This window comes from Perca flavescens, unplaced genomic scaffold (assembly GCF_004354835.1).
Source record: "Perca flavescens isolate YP-PL-M2 unplaced genomic scaffold, PFLA_1.0 EPR50_1.1_unplaced_scaf_15, whole genome shotgun sequence".
Taxonomy (NCBI): Eukaryota; Metazoa; Chordata; class Actinopteri; order Perciformes; family Percidae; genus Perca; species Perca flavescens.
The window spans coordinates 87,501-102,654 of record NW_021166570.1 but is presented as its reverse complement, the minus strand read 5'-3'; the positions used below and the strand labels follow the sequence as shown (position 1 = coordinate 102,654).

The 15,154-nt window shown below is 46.6% G+C and overlaps 1 protein-coding gene across 1 annotated transcript in view; it reads left to right on the top strand.

Annotated features, from left to right (window-relative positions):
• LOC114551546 (striatin) overlaps window positions 1–15,154 on the top strand; it is an 84,596-nt gene that overhangs the window by 48,344 nt on the left and 21,098 nt on the right. Inside the window, exons 8-13 of the mRNA XM_028572570.1 lie at window positions 1,442–1,555; window positions 3,973–4,116; window positions 5,790–5,926; window positions 6,739–6,914; window positions 9,551–9,598; window positions 14,204–14,325. Of these exons, the coding sequence (XP_028428371.1) occupies window positions 1,442–1,555; window positions 3,973–4,116; window positions 5,790–5,926; window positions 6,739–6,914; window positions 9,551–9,598; window positions 14,204–14,325 (741 nt within the window). The remainder of the gene's footprint in view (window positions 1–1,441; window positions 1,556–3,972; window positions 4,117–5,789; window positions 5,927–6,738; window positions 6,915–9,550; window positions 9,599–14,203; window positions 14,326–15,154) is intronic.

Sequence of the window (15,154 nt, the reverse complement as noted above, 5' to 3'; positions counted from 1 at the left end):
TAAGACTACATGCTCAGTAGCTAGGTAAGGACTACATGCTCAGTAGCTAGGTAAGGACTACATGCTCAGTAGCTAGGTAAGACTACATGCTCAGTAGCTAGGTAAGACTACATGCTCAGTAGCTAGGTAAGACTACATGCTCAGTAGCTAGGTAAGACTACATGCTCAGTAGCTAGGTAAGGACTACATGCTCAGTAGCTAGGTAAGACTACATGCTCAGTAGCTAGGTAAGACTACATGCTCAGTAGCTAGGTAAGACTACATGCTCAGTAGCTAGGTAAGACTACATGCTCAGTAGCTAGGGAAGGACTACATGCTCAGTAGCTAGGTAAGACTACATGCTCAGTAGCTAGGTAAGGACTACATGCTCAGTAGCTAGGTAAGACTACATGCTCAGTAGCTAGGGAAGGACTACATGCTCAGTAGCTAGGTAAGACTACATGCTCAGTAGCTAGGTAAGACTACATGCTCAGTAGCTAGGTAAGGACTACATGCTCAGTAGCTAGGTAAGACTACATGCTCAGTAGCTAGGTAAGACTACATGCTCAGTAGCTAGGTAAGGACTACATGCTCAGTAGCTAGGTAAGGACTACATGCTCAGTAGCTAGGTAAGACTATATGCTCAGTAGCTAGGGAAGGACTACATGCTCAGTAGCTAGGTAAGACTACATGCTCAGTAGCTAGGTAAGGACTACATGCTCAGTAGCTAGGAAAGGACTACATGCTCAGTAGCTAGGTAAGACTACATGCTCAGTAGCTAGGTAAGACTACATGCTCAGTAGCTAGGTAAGACTACATGCTCAGTAGCTAGGTAAGACTACATGCTCAGTAGCTAGGTAAGGACTACATGCTCAGTAGCTAGGTAAGGACTACATGCTCAGTAGCTAGGTAAGACTACATGCTCAGTAGCTAGGTAAGACTACATGCTCAGTAGCTAGGTAAGACTACATGCTCAGTAGCTAGGTAAGACTACATGCTCAGTAGCTAGGTAAGGACTACATGCTCAGTAGCTAGGTAAGACTACATGCTCAGTAGCTAGGTAAGGACTATATGCTCAGTAGCTAGGTAAGGACTACATGCTCAATAGCTAGGTAAGACTACATGCTCAGTAGCTAGGTAAGGACTACATGCTCAGTAGCTAGGTAAGGACTATATGCTCAGTAGCTAGGTAAGGACTACATGCTCAGTAGCTACGTAAGACTACATGCTCAGTAGCTAGGTAAGGACTATATGCTCAGTAGCTAGGTAAGGACTACATGCTTTATATGGGCACTTTAAGCCCCAAACGTTGACTTCAAGGCAGCCAACCCTAACCATTGCCTAATCCTAGTGCCTTCCAGGGGGGTTAGTGTGTCAGGGGCTTAATAAGAAGATTTCAAGTTTACTCCTATTGTTAACTCCTCCTTTCTCTCCCCCTCCCCTCCCCCCTGCTGGCCTGTAGAGAAGGATGACCCATCCCCTGGGGGGGAACTGTCCTGGGACGTGGACCAGGGACTGATCGCCCAGCTCAAGGAGCAGTACAGGAAGGAACGCAAGGGCAAGAAGGGGGTGAAGAGTAAGTCCTGAACCTCTCTCCTCATCCTTGTACTTTCTGGTCCTCTCACTCTCTTTGTTGTTTTTTTCAGTTTTCTCTCCTCTCAGTCTATACTTTAGTTTAAAAGGTGCCCTGCCACACGTAGATCATGACTTTGTGGTAATGTCTGAAGTTCTACCATGGACTCTGTAACATTTTTTGTGGAAAAAATGCCTTGGTTACCTTGTTTCAAGCCATCCTAGTGTGGTATAGAAAAGTCTGCAGGAAGACTCAGCTCGATTTGTGCCAGTTCTTATTAATATTCAACAAGCTAAGCTGTTTGAATCTGATTGACTAACAGCTAGCCAATGAGAGCCTTGCTGTCAGAATCCTTTACCCAGCCAAACTGGGTCGAGCTCATGAATAGTAATGAGCTCAGGCAACATGATGTCAGACTGACCAGCTTTTGTGATTGGTCTGATTTCTCTGCTTATTTCTGTTCATTGGCTAGAGCTGACAGAGAAGGTAGCTGTTCATTTTCACATTCACAACATAACACAAACAGATATGGACCTGACATATTTAAAAAAAAATGCAAGGAAAAACGGTTTTGTATGGCAGGGCACCTTTAATGTAGAGCCCAATAGTTTCTGTGATAACACGATCATGGATGGATGGATTCATGAAATTGAGAATCTGAAAAAAGCTATAAGACCGATTACATAGGGACCCTTTTTAAACCTGGACCCTATGTTCCTATGTTTTGTGTGTAAGTGACTGATGATTACAGCAATCTTTAATCTGGTCCAGTATTAAGCGCGAACGCTGTAACGCTGTAGTCAGATTATTATTCTAAGTGTCTGATAACATTATGGAAATGATCCCTACAGAGACCTTTAAAAACCTCTTTGAGACCTTTCTGTTAAACCAGAAACAGCTCTGAAGTCGCTGGCACTAAACCCACCAGACTCCATTTAAAAAAACAGTACTTTTAGCGTATATAGAGCCAACATATTCTCAAATGTAAATCTGTAAACTATGTGTTTATTTCAACCAAAACTAGAGTTGTGATGGTTGGAAAAGTGGAAAGATGACCCAAAACTGCTTTTCATAGTTTTATTTTGTTTGGTGGGTCTGGTGTGTTTAGCAAACGCTATTTGGCGGATGTTTTTATGTTTAAAAAAAGGATCTTACTCTTTAACAGAAAGGTCAACCTCGAGTTGAAACCTAGAGTTGTGATGGTTGGAAAAGTGTAAAGATAATGGAAAGATGGATGGATGGACAGACAGTGCCCTGACGGTACCTAGGTAAGGACTACTAGCCAGTCAGAAGCAGAGTATGAGGGCCCCGACAGTACCTAGGTAAGGACTACTAGCCAGTCAGAAGCAGAGTATGAGGGCGTGCCCTGACAGTACCTAGGTAAGGACTACTAGCCAGTCAGAAGCAGAGTATGAGGGCGAGCCCCGACAGTACCTAGGTAAGGACTAGTAGCCAGTCAGAAGCCGAGTATGAGGGCCCTGACAGTACCTAGGTAAGGACTACTAGCCAGTCAGAAGCAGAGTATAAGGCCCTGACAGTACCTAGGTAAGGACTACTAGCCAATCAGAAGCAGAGTATGAGGGCGTGTCCTGACATTAGCTAGGTAAGGACTACTAGCCAGTCAGAAGCAGAGTATGAGGGCGTGCCCCGACAGTACCTAGGTAAGGACTACTAGCCAGTAAGAAGCAGAGTATGAGGGCGAGCCCCGACAGTACCTAGGTAAGGACTAGTAGCCAGTCAGAAGCCGAGTATGAGGGCCCTGACAGTACCTAGGTAAGGACTACTAGCCAGTCAGAAGCAGAGTATAAGGCCCTGACAGTACCTAGGTAAGGACTACTAGCCAATCAGAAGCAGAGTATGAGGGCGTGTCCTGACATTAGCTAGGTAAGGACTACTAGCCAGTCAGAAGCAGAGTATGAGGGCGTGCCCCGACAGTACCTAGGTAAGGACTACTAGCCAGTCAGAAGCAGAGTATGAGGGCGCGTGTACACTATGCTTGTTACACACACACAAATGCAGAAGATTACAAATAAAAATATTAGGGTGTAAATCCTCCATCATAACAGCAATGCTCCAAGGTCCAAACGCGCCTGGCTTTTAAAGGGAATGGGAGATGATCTCTGATTGTTTGATGAATGGGAGATGATCAATGATTGGTTGATTGCATGTTACGCCCAAAACACACCTGATAAATGAAGACACTAAGAACAACCCTTTAGGACCAGGCGCCCTAAACACACCTGCACCAGGTGCTCCACACCGTGACCTCAGAGGCCCTTAATCCCTTTGTCGTACTAATGTCTGTTTTCTCTATCTTTCTCTCCCAAACTCCTTCTTCTTACGTTGTTTCCCTTCTTCCTCCTGACTCCATGTTTCAGTTCCCTCCTCTGATTTGTGTCTCCCTCCTCTTCCTCCTCCAGGACCGAACCGGTCCAAGCTGCAGGACATGCTGGCTAACCTGCGGGACGCCGAGGAGCTTCCCTCCATGCAGCCGCCCGTAACGCCCCCGTCCCGCCCGGCGGTCCCCAGACTCAATGAGAATGAACTGGGACGCCCCGAAGACGGTAACCTGCCCTCCTTCTTTGGCAGTCTTTGGCAGTCTTTAGCAGCCAGTCTTTGGCAGTCTTTAGCAGTCTTTAGTAGTCTTTGGCAGTCTTTGCCAGTCTTTAGTAGTCTTTAGTAGTCTTTAGTAGTCTTTAGTAGTCTTTGGCAGTCTTTAGTAGTCTTTAGTAGTCTTTGGCAGTCTTTGGCAGTCTTTAGTAGTCTTTGGCAGTCTTTAGTAGTCTTTGGCAGTCTTTAGCAGTCAGTCTTTGGCAGTCTTTGGCAGTCTCTAGCAGTCTTTGGCAGTCTTTTGCAGTCAGTCTTTGGCAGTCTTTGGCAGTCTTTAGTAGTCTTTGGCAGTCTTTGGCAGTCTTTAGCAGTCAGTCTTTGGCAGTCTTTGGCAGTCTCTAGCAGTCTTTGGCAGTCTTTTGCAGTCAGTCTTTGGCAGTCTTTGGCAGTCTTTTGCAGTCAGTCTTTGGCAGTCTTTGGCAGTCTTTGGCAGTCTTTGGCAGTCTTTAGTAGTCTTTGGCAGTCTTTGGCAGTCTTTAGCAGTCAGTCTTTGGCGGTCTTTAGCAGTCTTTAGCAGTCTTTAGTAGTCTTTGGGAGTCTTTGGCAGTCTTTGACCGTCTTTGGCAGTCTTTAGTAGTCTTTGGCAGTCTTTAGCAGTCTTTGGGAGACTTTGGCAGTCTTTAGCAGTCTTTAGCCGTCTTTAGCCGTCTTTAGTAGTCTTTGGCACTCTTTGGCACTCTTTGGCACTCTTTGGCAGTCTTTAGCAGTCTTTGGCAGTCTTTAGTAGTCTTTAGTAGTCTTTAGCAGTCTTTGGCAGTCTTTGGCAGTCTTTAGTAGTCTTTGGCAGTCTTTAGTAGTCTTTGGCAGTCTTTAGCAGTCAGTCTTTGGCAGTCTCTAGCAGTCTTTGGCAGTCTTTTGCAGTCAGTCTTTGGCAGTCTTTGGCAGTCTTTGGCAGTCTTTGGCAGTCTCTAGCAGTCTTTGGCAGTCTTTTGCAGTCAGTCTTTGGCAGTCTTTGGCAGTCTTTGGCAGTCTTTGGTAGTCTTTGGCAGTCTTTGGCAGTCTTTAGCAGTCAGTCTTTGGCGGTCTTTGGCAGTCTTTAGCCGTCTTTAGTAGTCTTTGGGAGTCTTTGGCAGTCTTTGACCGTCTTTGGCAGTCTTTGGCAGTCTTTGACTGTCTTTGGGAGTCTTTGGCAGTCTTTGACCGTCTTTAGCAGTCTTTGGGAGTCTTTGGCAGTCTTTAGCAGTCTTTAGCCATCTTTAGTAGTCTTTGGCATTCTTTGGCAGTCTTTGGCAGTCTTTGGCAGTCTTTAGCAGTCTTTAGCAGTCTTTGGCATTCTTTAGCAGTCTTTGGCAGTCTTTGGCAGTCTTTGGCAGTCTTTGGCAGTCTTTGGCAGTCTTTGGCATTCTTTGGCAGTCTTTGGCAGTCTTTGGCAGTCTTTAGCAGTCTTTGGCATTCTTTGGCAGTCTTTGGCATTCTTTAGCAGTCTATGGCAGTCTTTGGCAATCTTTGGCAATCTTTGGCAGTCTTTGGCAGTCTTTGGCATTCTTTAGCAGTCTATGGCAGTCTTTGGCAATCTTTGGCAATCTTTGGCAGTCTTTGGCAGTCTTTGGCAGTCTTTGGCAGTCTTTAGCATTGTTTGGCAGTCTTTGGCAGTCTTTAGCATTTAGCATTCCATTTGTGTCCGTAGAAGCGATGACCTTCCTGGCGTCGTCGGGGAAGTCCTTCATCCTGGGCCGGGTGGACGAGGCGGTCTCTAACGAGCTGGGTCTGGGAGAACTGGCCGGGCTCACGGTGGCCAACGAGGCCGACAGCCTGGCGTACGACGTGAGTCAGATGTCTAACTACTCACGTTTGAGCTTTTCCATCCTAACCGTTCAGTTTTTTTTCCCAATTAAACGAATAGTTCAACTGAATAAACACTGGATTCCTTCTCCTCTCCCACTGTCCATCCCTGTCTTCCTCCCTCCCTCCCTCCCCTGTCCCTCCCTCCATCCCTCTTCCCCTGCCTCCCTCCGTCCATCCCTCTCTCCCTCACATCTTCCCTACCTCCCTCCGTCCATCCCTCCCTCCATTCCTCTGTCCCTCCCTGTCCCTGTCTCTGTCCCTCCCTCCCTTCATCCCTCCTTCCTTTCCTCCCTCCCTGTCTCTCCCTGTCCCTCCCTTCCTTCCTCTCTCCCCTGTTCCTTCCTCCCTCCCTCCCTGTCCCTCCACTGTCCCTCCCTCCATCCCTCTGTCCGACCATCCCTCCCTCCATCCCTCTGTCCCTGCCTCCCTCCCTCCCTCCCTCCATCCCTCCTTCCTTTCCTCCCTCCCTCCTTTCCTCCCTCCCTGTCCGTCCCTGTCCCTGTCTCTGTCCCTCCCTCCCTCCCTCCCTCCCTCCCTTCCTTCCTTCCTCTCTCCCTCCCGCTCTCCCCTGTGCCTCCCTCCATCCCTCTGTCCGTCCCTCCCTGTCTCCCTCCCTCCCTTCATCCATCCCTCCTTCCTTTCCTCCCTCCCTCCCTCCTTTCCTCCCTCCCTCCCTGCCTTCCTCCCTCCCTCCCTCCCTCCCTCCCTCCCTCCCTCTCTCCCCTGTCCCTCCCTCCCCGCCTCCCTCCTCTGTCCCTCCCTCTCTCTCTCTCCCTCCCTCCCCCCTGTAGATCTCCAGCAGCCAGGATGCCCTGAGGAAGACCTGGAACCCTAAGTTCACCCTGCGGAGCCACTTTGACTCGGTGCGGAGCCTGGCCTTCCACCCGGTGGAGCCGATCCTCGTCACCGCCTCCGAGGATCAGACCCTCAAACTGTGGAACCTGCAGAAGACCGCGCCCGCCAAGAAGTCAGACTTTTAACATCCATCCATCTTTCATTCACAAACTGTACATTTACATTAAAGGTCCCATGTAGTTAAGGAGCCTTGTTGGATTATAAAGCAGGTCAAGGTGCAGGGCTGACCATAGACTTTTCGGGGGCCTCAGCAGGATTTGATTTGGGGGACTCTCCACATTGTAACATGTTGCCACTGCACTTGGCACTAAACCAACTTGTGTATTGTAAATATTAGTTTAAGCACTCATAATGTACAAATAAGCCTTTAAAGACTAATGTGAGACCTATTAGCAGCAACACTATCTTTAAATAGACTGGCTCTGTTATAAGCTCTATTGTGGGACATTCGGGACAAACTGTACATTTACATTAAAGCTCCCATATTATACTCATTTTCAGGTTCATAATTGTATTTTAGAGGTTGTACCGGTCCAGAATAGGTTTACATGGTTTAATTAAAAAAAAAAAAAAAACACCTCCTTGTAAGACCAGCACGCCCATGACAGCACAGATGGGCGCAGGTGCATTTGCTATTTAAAGGTCCCATGACATGGTGCTCTTTAGATGCTTTTATATAGACCTTAGTGGTCCCCTAATACTGTATCTGAAGTCTCTTTTATATAGACTTTAGTGGTCCCCTAATACTGTATCTGAAGTCTCTTTTATATAGACCTTAGTGGTCCTCTAATACTGTATCTGAAGTCTCTTTTATATAGACCTTAGTGGTCCCCTAATACTGTATCTGAAGTCTCTTTTATATAGACCTTAGTGGTCCCCTAATACTGTATCTGAAGTCTCTTTTATATAGACCTTAGTGGTCCCCTAATACTGTATCTGAAGTCTCTTTTATATAGACCTTAGTGGTCCCCTAATACTGTATCAGAAGTCTCTTTTATATAGACCTTAGTGGTCCCCTAATACTGTATCTGAAGTCTCTTTTATATAGACCTTAGTGGTCCCCTAATACTGTATCTGAAGTCTCTTTTATATAGACCTTAGTGGTCCACTAATGCTGTATCTGAAGTCTCTTTTATATAGACCTTAGTGGTCCCCTAATACTGTATCTGAAGTCTCTTTTATATAGACCTTAGTGGTCCCCTGTATCTGAAGTCTCTTTTATATAGGCCTTAGTGGTCCCCTAATACTGTATCTGAAGTCTCTTTTATATAGACCTTAGTGGTCCCCTAATACTGTATCTGAAGTCTCTTTTATATAGACCTTAGTGGTCCCCTGTATCTGAAGTCTCTTTTATATAGACCTTAGTGGTCCCCTAATAATGTATCTGAAGTCTCTTTATATAGATCTTAGTGGTCCCCTAATACTGTATCTGAAGTCTCTTTATATAGATCTTAGTGGTCCCCTAATACTGTATCTGAAGTCTCTTTTATATAGACCTTAGTGGTCCCCTAATACTGTATCTGAAGTCTCTTTTATATAGACCTTAGTGGTCCCCTAATACTGTATCTGAAGTCTCTTTTATATAGACCTTAGTGGTCCCCTAATACTGTATCTGAAGTCTCTTTTATATAGACCTTAGTGGTCCCCTAATACTGTATCTGAAGTCTCTTTTACATAGACCTTAGTGGTCCCCTAATACTGTATCTGAAGTCTCTTTTATATAGAGAAAAATAATGTATTTCTTTTAACATTACAGCATTGTAACCATGTTTTTAGTAGAAACCCCAAAATACCGTACAAGTATGAACCTAAAACGGAGCATGATATGGGACCCTTTAATCTGAAACAGACCGATGTTAGGTCATTGTAACGCTCATCGGTTCAATTTTCTAAGCACAAACGGACATTTGGAAAAACAGAATGGGTTCAAATATCCAATTTTTTAATTTATTTCCCACCTTGACAAATTAAAAAATTGGATCTTTAAACTGTTTTTCCAATTTTATGTTTTTATTCAGAGGATCAGAAATTTAATCCAATTATTTAATACTGCCATGGTGTTCTCTCCCTCATTCCACCTAGCCACTCAAAACACCTCTGACCCCAAAGTCTATCATTTTGGGGATTTTTGGGGTCCATATGCAGTTAATGAGCTGCATATTCCACAAAGTAGAGGAAGAGAATACCACGTCAGTATTGAATAACTGGAGCTCAGACGCAATTTCTTAATTTTCTCAATTTCTGATCCTCGGAATAATTTTATTTATTTATTTTATTAATTTATTAATTTATTTAAATAGGGACAGATACAAAAAACATAGATTATTACATAAATAACAATCCGATGCCTGTATCACAGTGTTTGTAGCCATGGCTAATTCTCAACACCTGTCCCTAGGAGGGCTTTTAACAGTTCAAATAATAAAAGGAGTCAGATTTTTACAGTGAATACAATAAAATGTCCAAAAAAAACCCCGTTAACAACAATAAAAATAAGTGTAGTAAATAAACACATTAACTCGGACTCACACAGATGCACACCTCACATACACACAGCTATAACAAACAGAAAATTGGAAAAACTGTTTAAAGATCCAATTTTTTAATTTGTCAGAAATTGGATATTTGAACCCGTTTTTCTGTTTTTCCAAATGTCCATTTGTGCTTAGATAATTTAACTGATAAGGGTCACTCGGACAGTGTTAGAGACTAATTCTAATTTTCATTTTCTTCTCTTTAACCCTCCAGGTGTGCTGCTTTGGACGTGGAGCCCATCTACACATTCAGAGCTCACAGGTGGGATCTTATTCTCCGTCAGAGATCGCTGTCTCAGTCTCACACACGTTGTCTTTGCTCCTACGATTACTAGACGTTTAAATCAAAACACGAAGCAAACATACCCAGAAACTGTTTTTATCCAGAAGCCATAACTGCACCTATACGCTGCTCGAGTATTTAGGGTGAAAACGTGCAGAAAATGTCTTGTATGTTTGTGTTTTTGTTTCTTTATTAACTTCGTGAGCAGTCTGTGTCAGTCTGTGTCAGTCCTTAGTAGTCTGTGTCAGCCTGTGTCAGTCCTTAGTAGTCTGTGTCAGTCTGTGTCAGTCCTTAGTAGTCTGTGTCAGTCTGTGTCAGTCTGTGTCAGTCCTTAGTAGTCTGTGTCAGTCTGTGTCAGTCCTTAGTAGTCTGTGTCAGTCTGTGTCAGTCTGTGTCAGTCCTTAGTAGTCTGTGTCAGTCTGTGTCAGTCCTTAGTAGTCTGTGTCAGTCTGTGTCAGTCTGTGTCAGTCCTTAGTAGTCTGTGTCAGTCTGTGTCAGTCTGTGTCAGTCCTTAGTAGTCTGTGTCAGTCTGTCAGTCCTTAGTAGTCTGTGTCAGTCTGTGTCAGTCCTTAGTAGTCTGTGTCAGTCTGTGTCAGTCTGTGTCAGTCCTTAGTAGTCTGTGTCAGTCTGTGTCAGTCCTTAGTAGTCTGTGTCAGTCTGTGTCAGTCCTTAGTAGTCTGTGTCAGTCCTTAGTAGTCTGTGTCAGTCTGTGTCAGTCCTTAGCAGTCTGTGTCAGTCCTTAGCAGTCTGTGTCAGTCCTTAGCAGTCTGTGTCAGTCTGTGTCAGTCCTTAGTAGTCTGTGTCAGTCTGTGTCAGTCCTTAGCAGTCTGTGTCAGCCTGTGTCAGTCTGTGTCAGTCCTTAGCAGTCTGTGTCAGCCTGTGTCAGTCTGTGTCAGTCCTTAGCAGTCTGTGTCAGTCTGTGTCAGTCCTTAGCAGTCTGTGTCAGTCCTTAGCAGTCTGTGTCAGTCCTTAGCAGTCTGTGTCAGTCCTTAGTAGTCTGTGTCAGTCTGTGTCAGTCCTTAGCAGTCCGTGTCAGTCCTTAGCAGTCTGTGTCAGTCTGTGTCAGTCCTTAGTAGTCTGTGTCAGTCTGTGTCAGTCCTTAGCAGTCTGTGTCAGCCTGTGTCAGTCTGTGTCAGTCCTTAGCAGTCTGTGTCAGCCTGTGTCAGTCCTTAGCAGTCTGTGTCAGTCCTTAGCAGTCTGTGTCAGTCTGTGTCAGTCCTTAGCAGTCTGTGTCAGCCTGTGTCAGTCTGTGTCAGTCCTTAGCAGTCTGTGTCAGCCTGTGTCAGTCTGTGTCAGTCCTTAGCAGTCTGTGTCAGTCCTTAGCAGTCTGTGTCAGTCTGTGTCACTCTGTGTCAGTCCTTAGCAGTCTGTGTCAGTCTGTGTCAGTCTGTGTCAGTCTGTCAGTCCTTAGCAGTCTGTGTCAGTCCTTAGCAGTCTGTGTCAGCCTGTGTCAGTCCTTAGTAGTCTGTGTCAGTCTGTCAGTCCTTAGCAGTCTGTGTCAGCCTGTGTCAGCCTGTGTCAGCCTGTGTCAGTCCTTAGTAGTCTGTGTCAGTCTGTGTCAGTCCTTAGCAGTCTGTTTCAGTCTGTGTCAGTCCTTAGCAGTCTGTGTCAATCTGTTGCAGTCCTTAGCAGCCTGTGTCAGTCTGTGTCAGTCCTTAGCAGTCTGTGTGAGTCTGTGTCAGTCTGTGTCAGTCTGTCAGTCCTTAGCAGTCTGTGTCAGTCCTTAGCAGTCTGTGTCAGTCTGTGTCAGTCTGTCAGTCCTTAGCAGTCTGTGTCAGTCCTTAGCAGTCTGTGTCAGTCTGTGTCAGTCCTTAGCAGTCTGTGTCAGTCTGTGTCAGTCCTTAGCAGTCTGTGTCAGTCTGTGTCAGTCCTTAGTAGTCTGTGTCAGTCTGTGTCAGTCCTTAGCAGTCTGTGTCAGCCTGTGTCAGTCTGTGTCAGTCCTTAGCAGTCTGTGTCAGCCTGTGTCAGTCTGTGTCAGTCCTTAGCAGTCTGTGTCAGTCTGTGTCAGTCCTTAGCAGTCTGTGTCAGTCCTTAGCAGTCTGTGTCAGTCCTTAGCAGTCTGTGTCAGTCCTTAGTAGTCTGTGTCAGTCTGTGTCAGTCCTTAGCAGTCCGTGTCAGTCCTTAGCAGTCTGTGTCAGTCTGTGTCAGTCCTTAGTAGTCTGTGTCAGTCTGTGTCAGTCCTTAGCAGTCTGTGTCAGCCTGTGTCAGTCTGTGTCAGTCCTTAGCAGTCTGTGTCAGCCTGTGTCAGTCCTTAGCAGTCTGTGTCAGTCCTTAGCAGTCTGTGTCAGTCTGTGTCAGTCCTTAGCAGTCTGTGTCAGCCTGTGTCAGTCTGTGTCAGTCCTTAGCAGTCTGTGTCAGCCTGTGTCAGTCTGTGTCAGTCCTTAGCAGTCTGTGTCAGTCCTTAGCAGTCTGTGTCAGTCTGTGTCACTCTGTGTCAGTCCTTAGCAGTCTGTGTCAGTCTGTGTCAGTCTGTGTCAGTCTGTCAGTCCTTAGCAGTCTGTGTCAGTCCTTAGCAGTCTGTGTCAGCCTGTGTCAGTCCTTAGTAGTCTGTGTCAGTCTGTCAGTCCTTAGCAGTCTGTGTCAGCCTGTGTCAGCCTGTGTCAGCCTGTGTCAGTCCTTAGTAGTCTGTGTCAGTCTGTGTCAGTCCTTAGCAGTCTGTTTCAGTCTGTGTCAGTCCTTAGCAGTCTGTGTCAATCTGTTGCAGTCCTTAGCAGCCTGTGTCAGTCTGTGTCAGTCCTTAGCAGTCTGTGTGAGTCTGTGTCAGTCTGTGTCAGTCTGTCAGTCCTTAGCAGTCTGTGTCAGTCCTTAGCAGTCTGTGTCAGTCTGTGTCAGTCCTTAGCAGTCTGTGTCAGTCTGTGTCAGTCCTTAGCAGTCTGTGTCAATCTGAGTCAGTCCTTAGCAGTCTTTTGTCAGTCTGTGTCAGTCTGTGTCAGTCCTTAGCAGTCTGTGTCAGTCTGTGTCAGTCTGTGTCAGTCCTTAGCAGTCTGTCAGTCTGTGTCAGTCTGTGTCAGTCCTTAGCAGTCTGTCAGTCTGTGTCAGTCTGTGTCAGTCCTTAGCAGTCTGTGTCAGTCTGTGTCAGTCTGTGTCAGTCCTTAGCAGTCTGTGTGAGTCTGTGTCAGTCTGTGTCAGTCCTTAGCAGTCTGTCAGTCTGTGTCAGTCTGTGTCAGTCCTTAGCAGTCTGTCAGTCTGTGTCAGTCTGTGTCAGTCCTTAGCAGTCTGTGTCAGCCTGTGTCAGTCTGTGTCAGTCCTTAGCAGTCTGTGTCAGTCTGTGTCAGTCCTTAGCAGTCTGTGTCAGTCCTTAGCAGTCTGTGTCAGTCTGTGTCAGCCTGTGTCAGTCTGTGTCAGTCCTTAGCAGTCTGTGTCAGTCCTTAGCAGTGTGTGTCAGTCCTTAGCAGTCTGTGTCAGTCCTTAGCAGCCTGTGTCAGCCTGTGTCAGCCTGTGTCAGTCCTTAGTAGTCTGTGTCAGTCTGTGTCAGTCCTTAGCAGTCTGTGTCAGTCTGTGTCAGTCCTTAGCAGTCTGTGTCAGTCCTTAGCAGTCTGTGTCAGCCTGTGTCAGCCTGTGTCAGCCTGTGTCAGTCCTTAGTAGTCTGTGTCAGTCTGTGTCAGTCCTTAGCAGTCTGTGTCAGTCTGTGTCAGTCCTTAGCAGTCTGTGTCAATCTGTTGCAGTCCTTAGCAGCCTGTGTCAGTCTGTGTCAGTCCTTAGCAGTCTGTGTGAGTCTGTGTCAGTCTGTGTCAGTCTGTCAGTCCTTAGCAGTCTGTGTCAGTCCTTAGCAGTCTGTGTCAGTCTGTGTCAGTCCTTAGCAGTCTGTGTCAGTCTGTGTCAGTCCTTAGCAGTCTGTGTCAATCTGAGTCAGTCCTTAGCAGTCTTTTGTCAGTCTGTGTCAGTCTGTGTCAGTCCTTAGCAGTCTGTGTCAGTCTGTGTCAGTCTGTGTCAGTCCTTAGCAGTCTGTCAGTCTGTGTCAGTCTGTGTCAGTCCTTAGCAGTCTGTCAGTCTGTGTCAGTCTGTGTCAGTCCTTAGCAGTCTGTGTCAGTCTGTGTCAGTCTGTGTCAGTCCTTAGCAGTCTGTGTGAGTCTGTGTCAGTCTGTGTCAGTCCTTAGCAGTCTGTCAGTCTGTGTCAGTCTGTGTCAGCCTGTGTCAGTCTGTGTCAGTCCTTAGCAGTCTGTGTCAGTCTGTGTCAGTCTGTGTCAGCCTGTGTCAGTCTGTGTCAGTCCTTAGCAGTCTGTGTCAGTCTGTGTCAGTCCTTAGCAGTCTGTGTCAGTCCTTAGCAGTCTGTGTCAGTCTGTGTCAGCCTGTGTCAGTCTGTGTCAGTCCTTAGCAGTCTGTGTCAGTCCTTAGCAGTGTGTGTCAGTCCTTAGCAGTCTGTGTCAGTCTGTGTCAGTCCTTAGCAGTCTGTGTCAGCCTGTGTCAGCCTGTGTCAGTCCTTAGTAGTCTGTGTCAGTCTGTGTCAGTCCTTAGCAGTCTGTGTCAGTCTGTGTCAGTCCTTAGCAGTCTGTGTCAGTCCTTAGCAGCCTGTGTCAGCCTATGTCAGCCTGTGTCAGTCCTTCAGGTTCCTTAGACTAACCGACAGTCTTCCCCCCTGTGCAGCGGCGCGGTGCTGTGCGTCACCATGAGCTCCAGCGGCGAGCAGTGCTTCAGCGGCGGCGTGGACTCTACCATCCAGAGCTGGAACACCCCCAACCCCAACATCGACCCCTACGACTCATATGGTACGTCCCGGCAGAAGGTCTACTGGCATGACAGCGGCAAACTAACGTGGTCGATTAATGTGTGGGTTATTTTCTGGATGAATGCATTCGTGAAAATGTGAGAAAATGGTGAAAGATGTGGCTCGGTGTTTCCCAAACAGCCCGGGATACCTTCCTGGAACAGGCATGGGTGTAGTTTACTGCCCCCGAATAATCCATAATGGGTTCTTCAGAAGTCTTTGTTGCTTTTTGTTGACGTTTTGTTTGTGTTTTCAATGTTTTTGACCCCCTCCCCTGTGTGTGGGTGTGTCTCTGTGTGTGTGTGTGTGTGTATGTGTCTGTGTGTGTGTGTGTGTCTGTGTGTGTGTGTGTCTGTGTGTCTCTCTCTATGTTTGTGTGTGTGTGTCTGTGTGTGTGTGTGTGTGTGTGTGTGTGTGTGTGTGTGTGTGTGTCTGTCTGTGTGTGTGTGTGTGTGTGTGTGTCTGTGTGTCTCTCTCTATGTTTGTGTGTGTGTGTGTGTGTGTGTCTCTCTGTGTGTGTGTGTGTGTGTGTGTGTGTGTATGTGTCTCTCTGTGTGTGTCTCTGTGTGTGTGTGTCTTTGTGTCTCTGTGTGTGTGTGTGTGTGTGTGTGTGTGTATGTGTGTCTCTCTGTGTGTGTGTCTATGTGTGTGTGTCTCTCTCTGCCTGTGTGTGTGTGTGTCTGTGTGTGTGTGTGTGTGTGTCTCTATGTTTTTGTGTGTGTGTGTGTGTGTGTGTGTGTGTGTGTGTGTGTGTGTGTGTGTCTCTGTGTGTGTGTCTATGTGTGTGTGTCTCTCTCTGCCTGTGTGTGTGTGTGTCTGTGTGTGTGTGT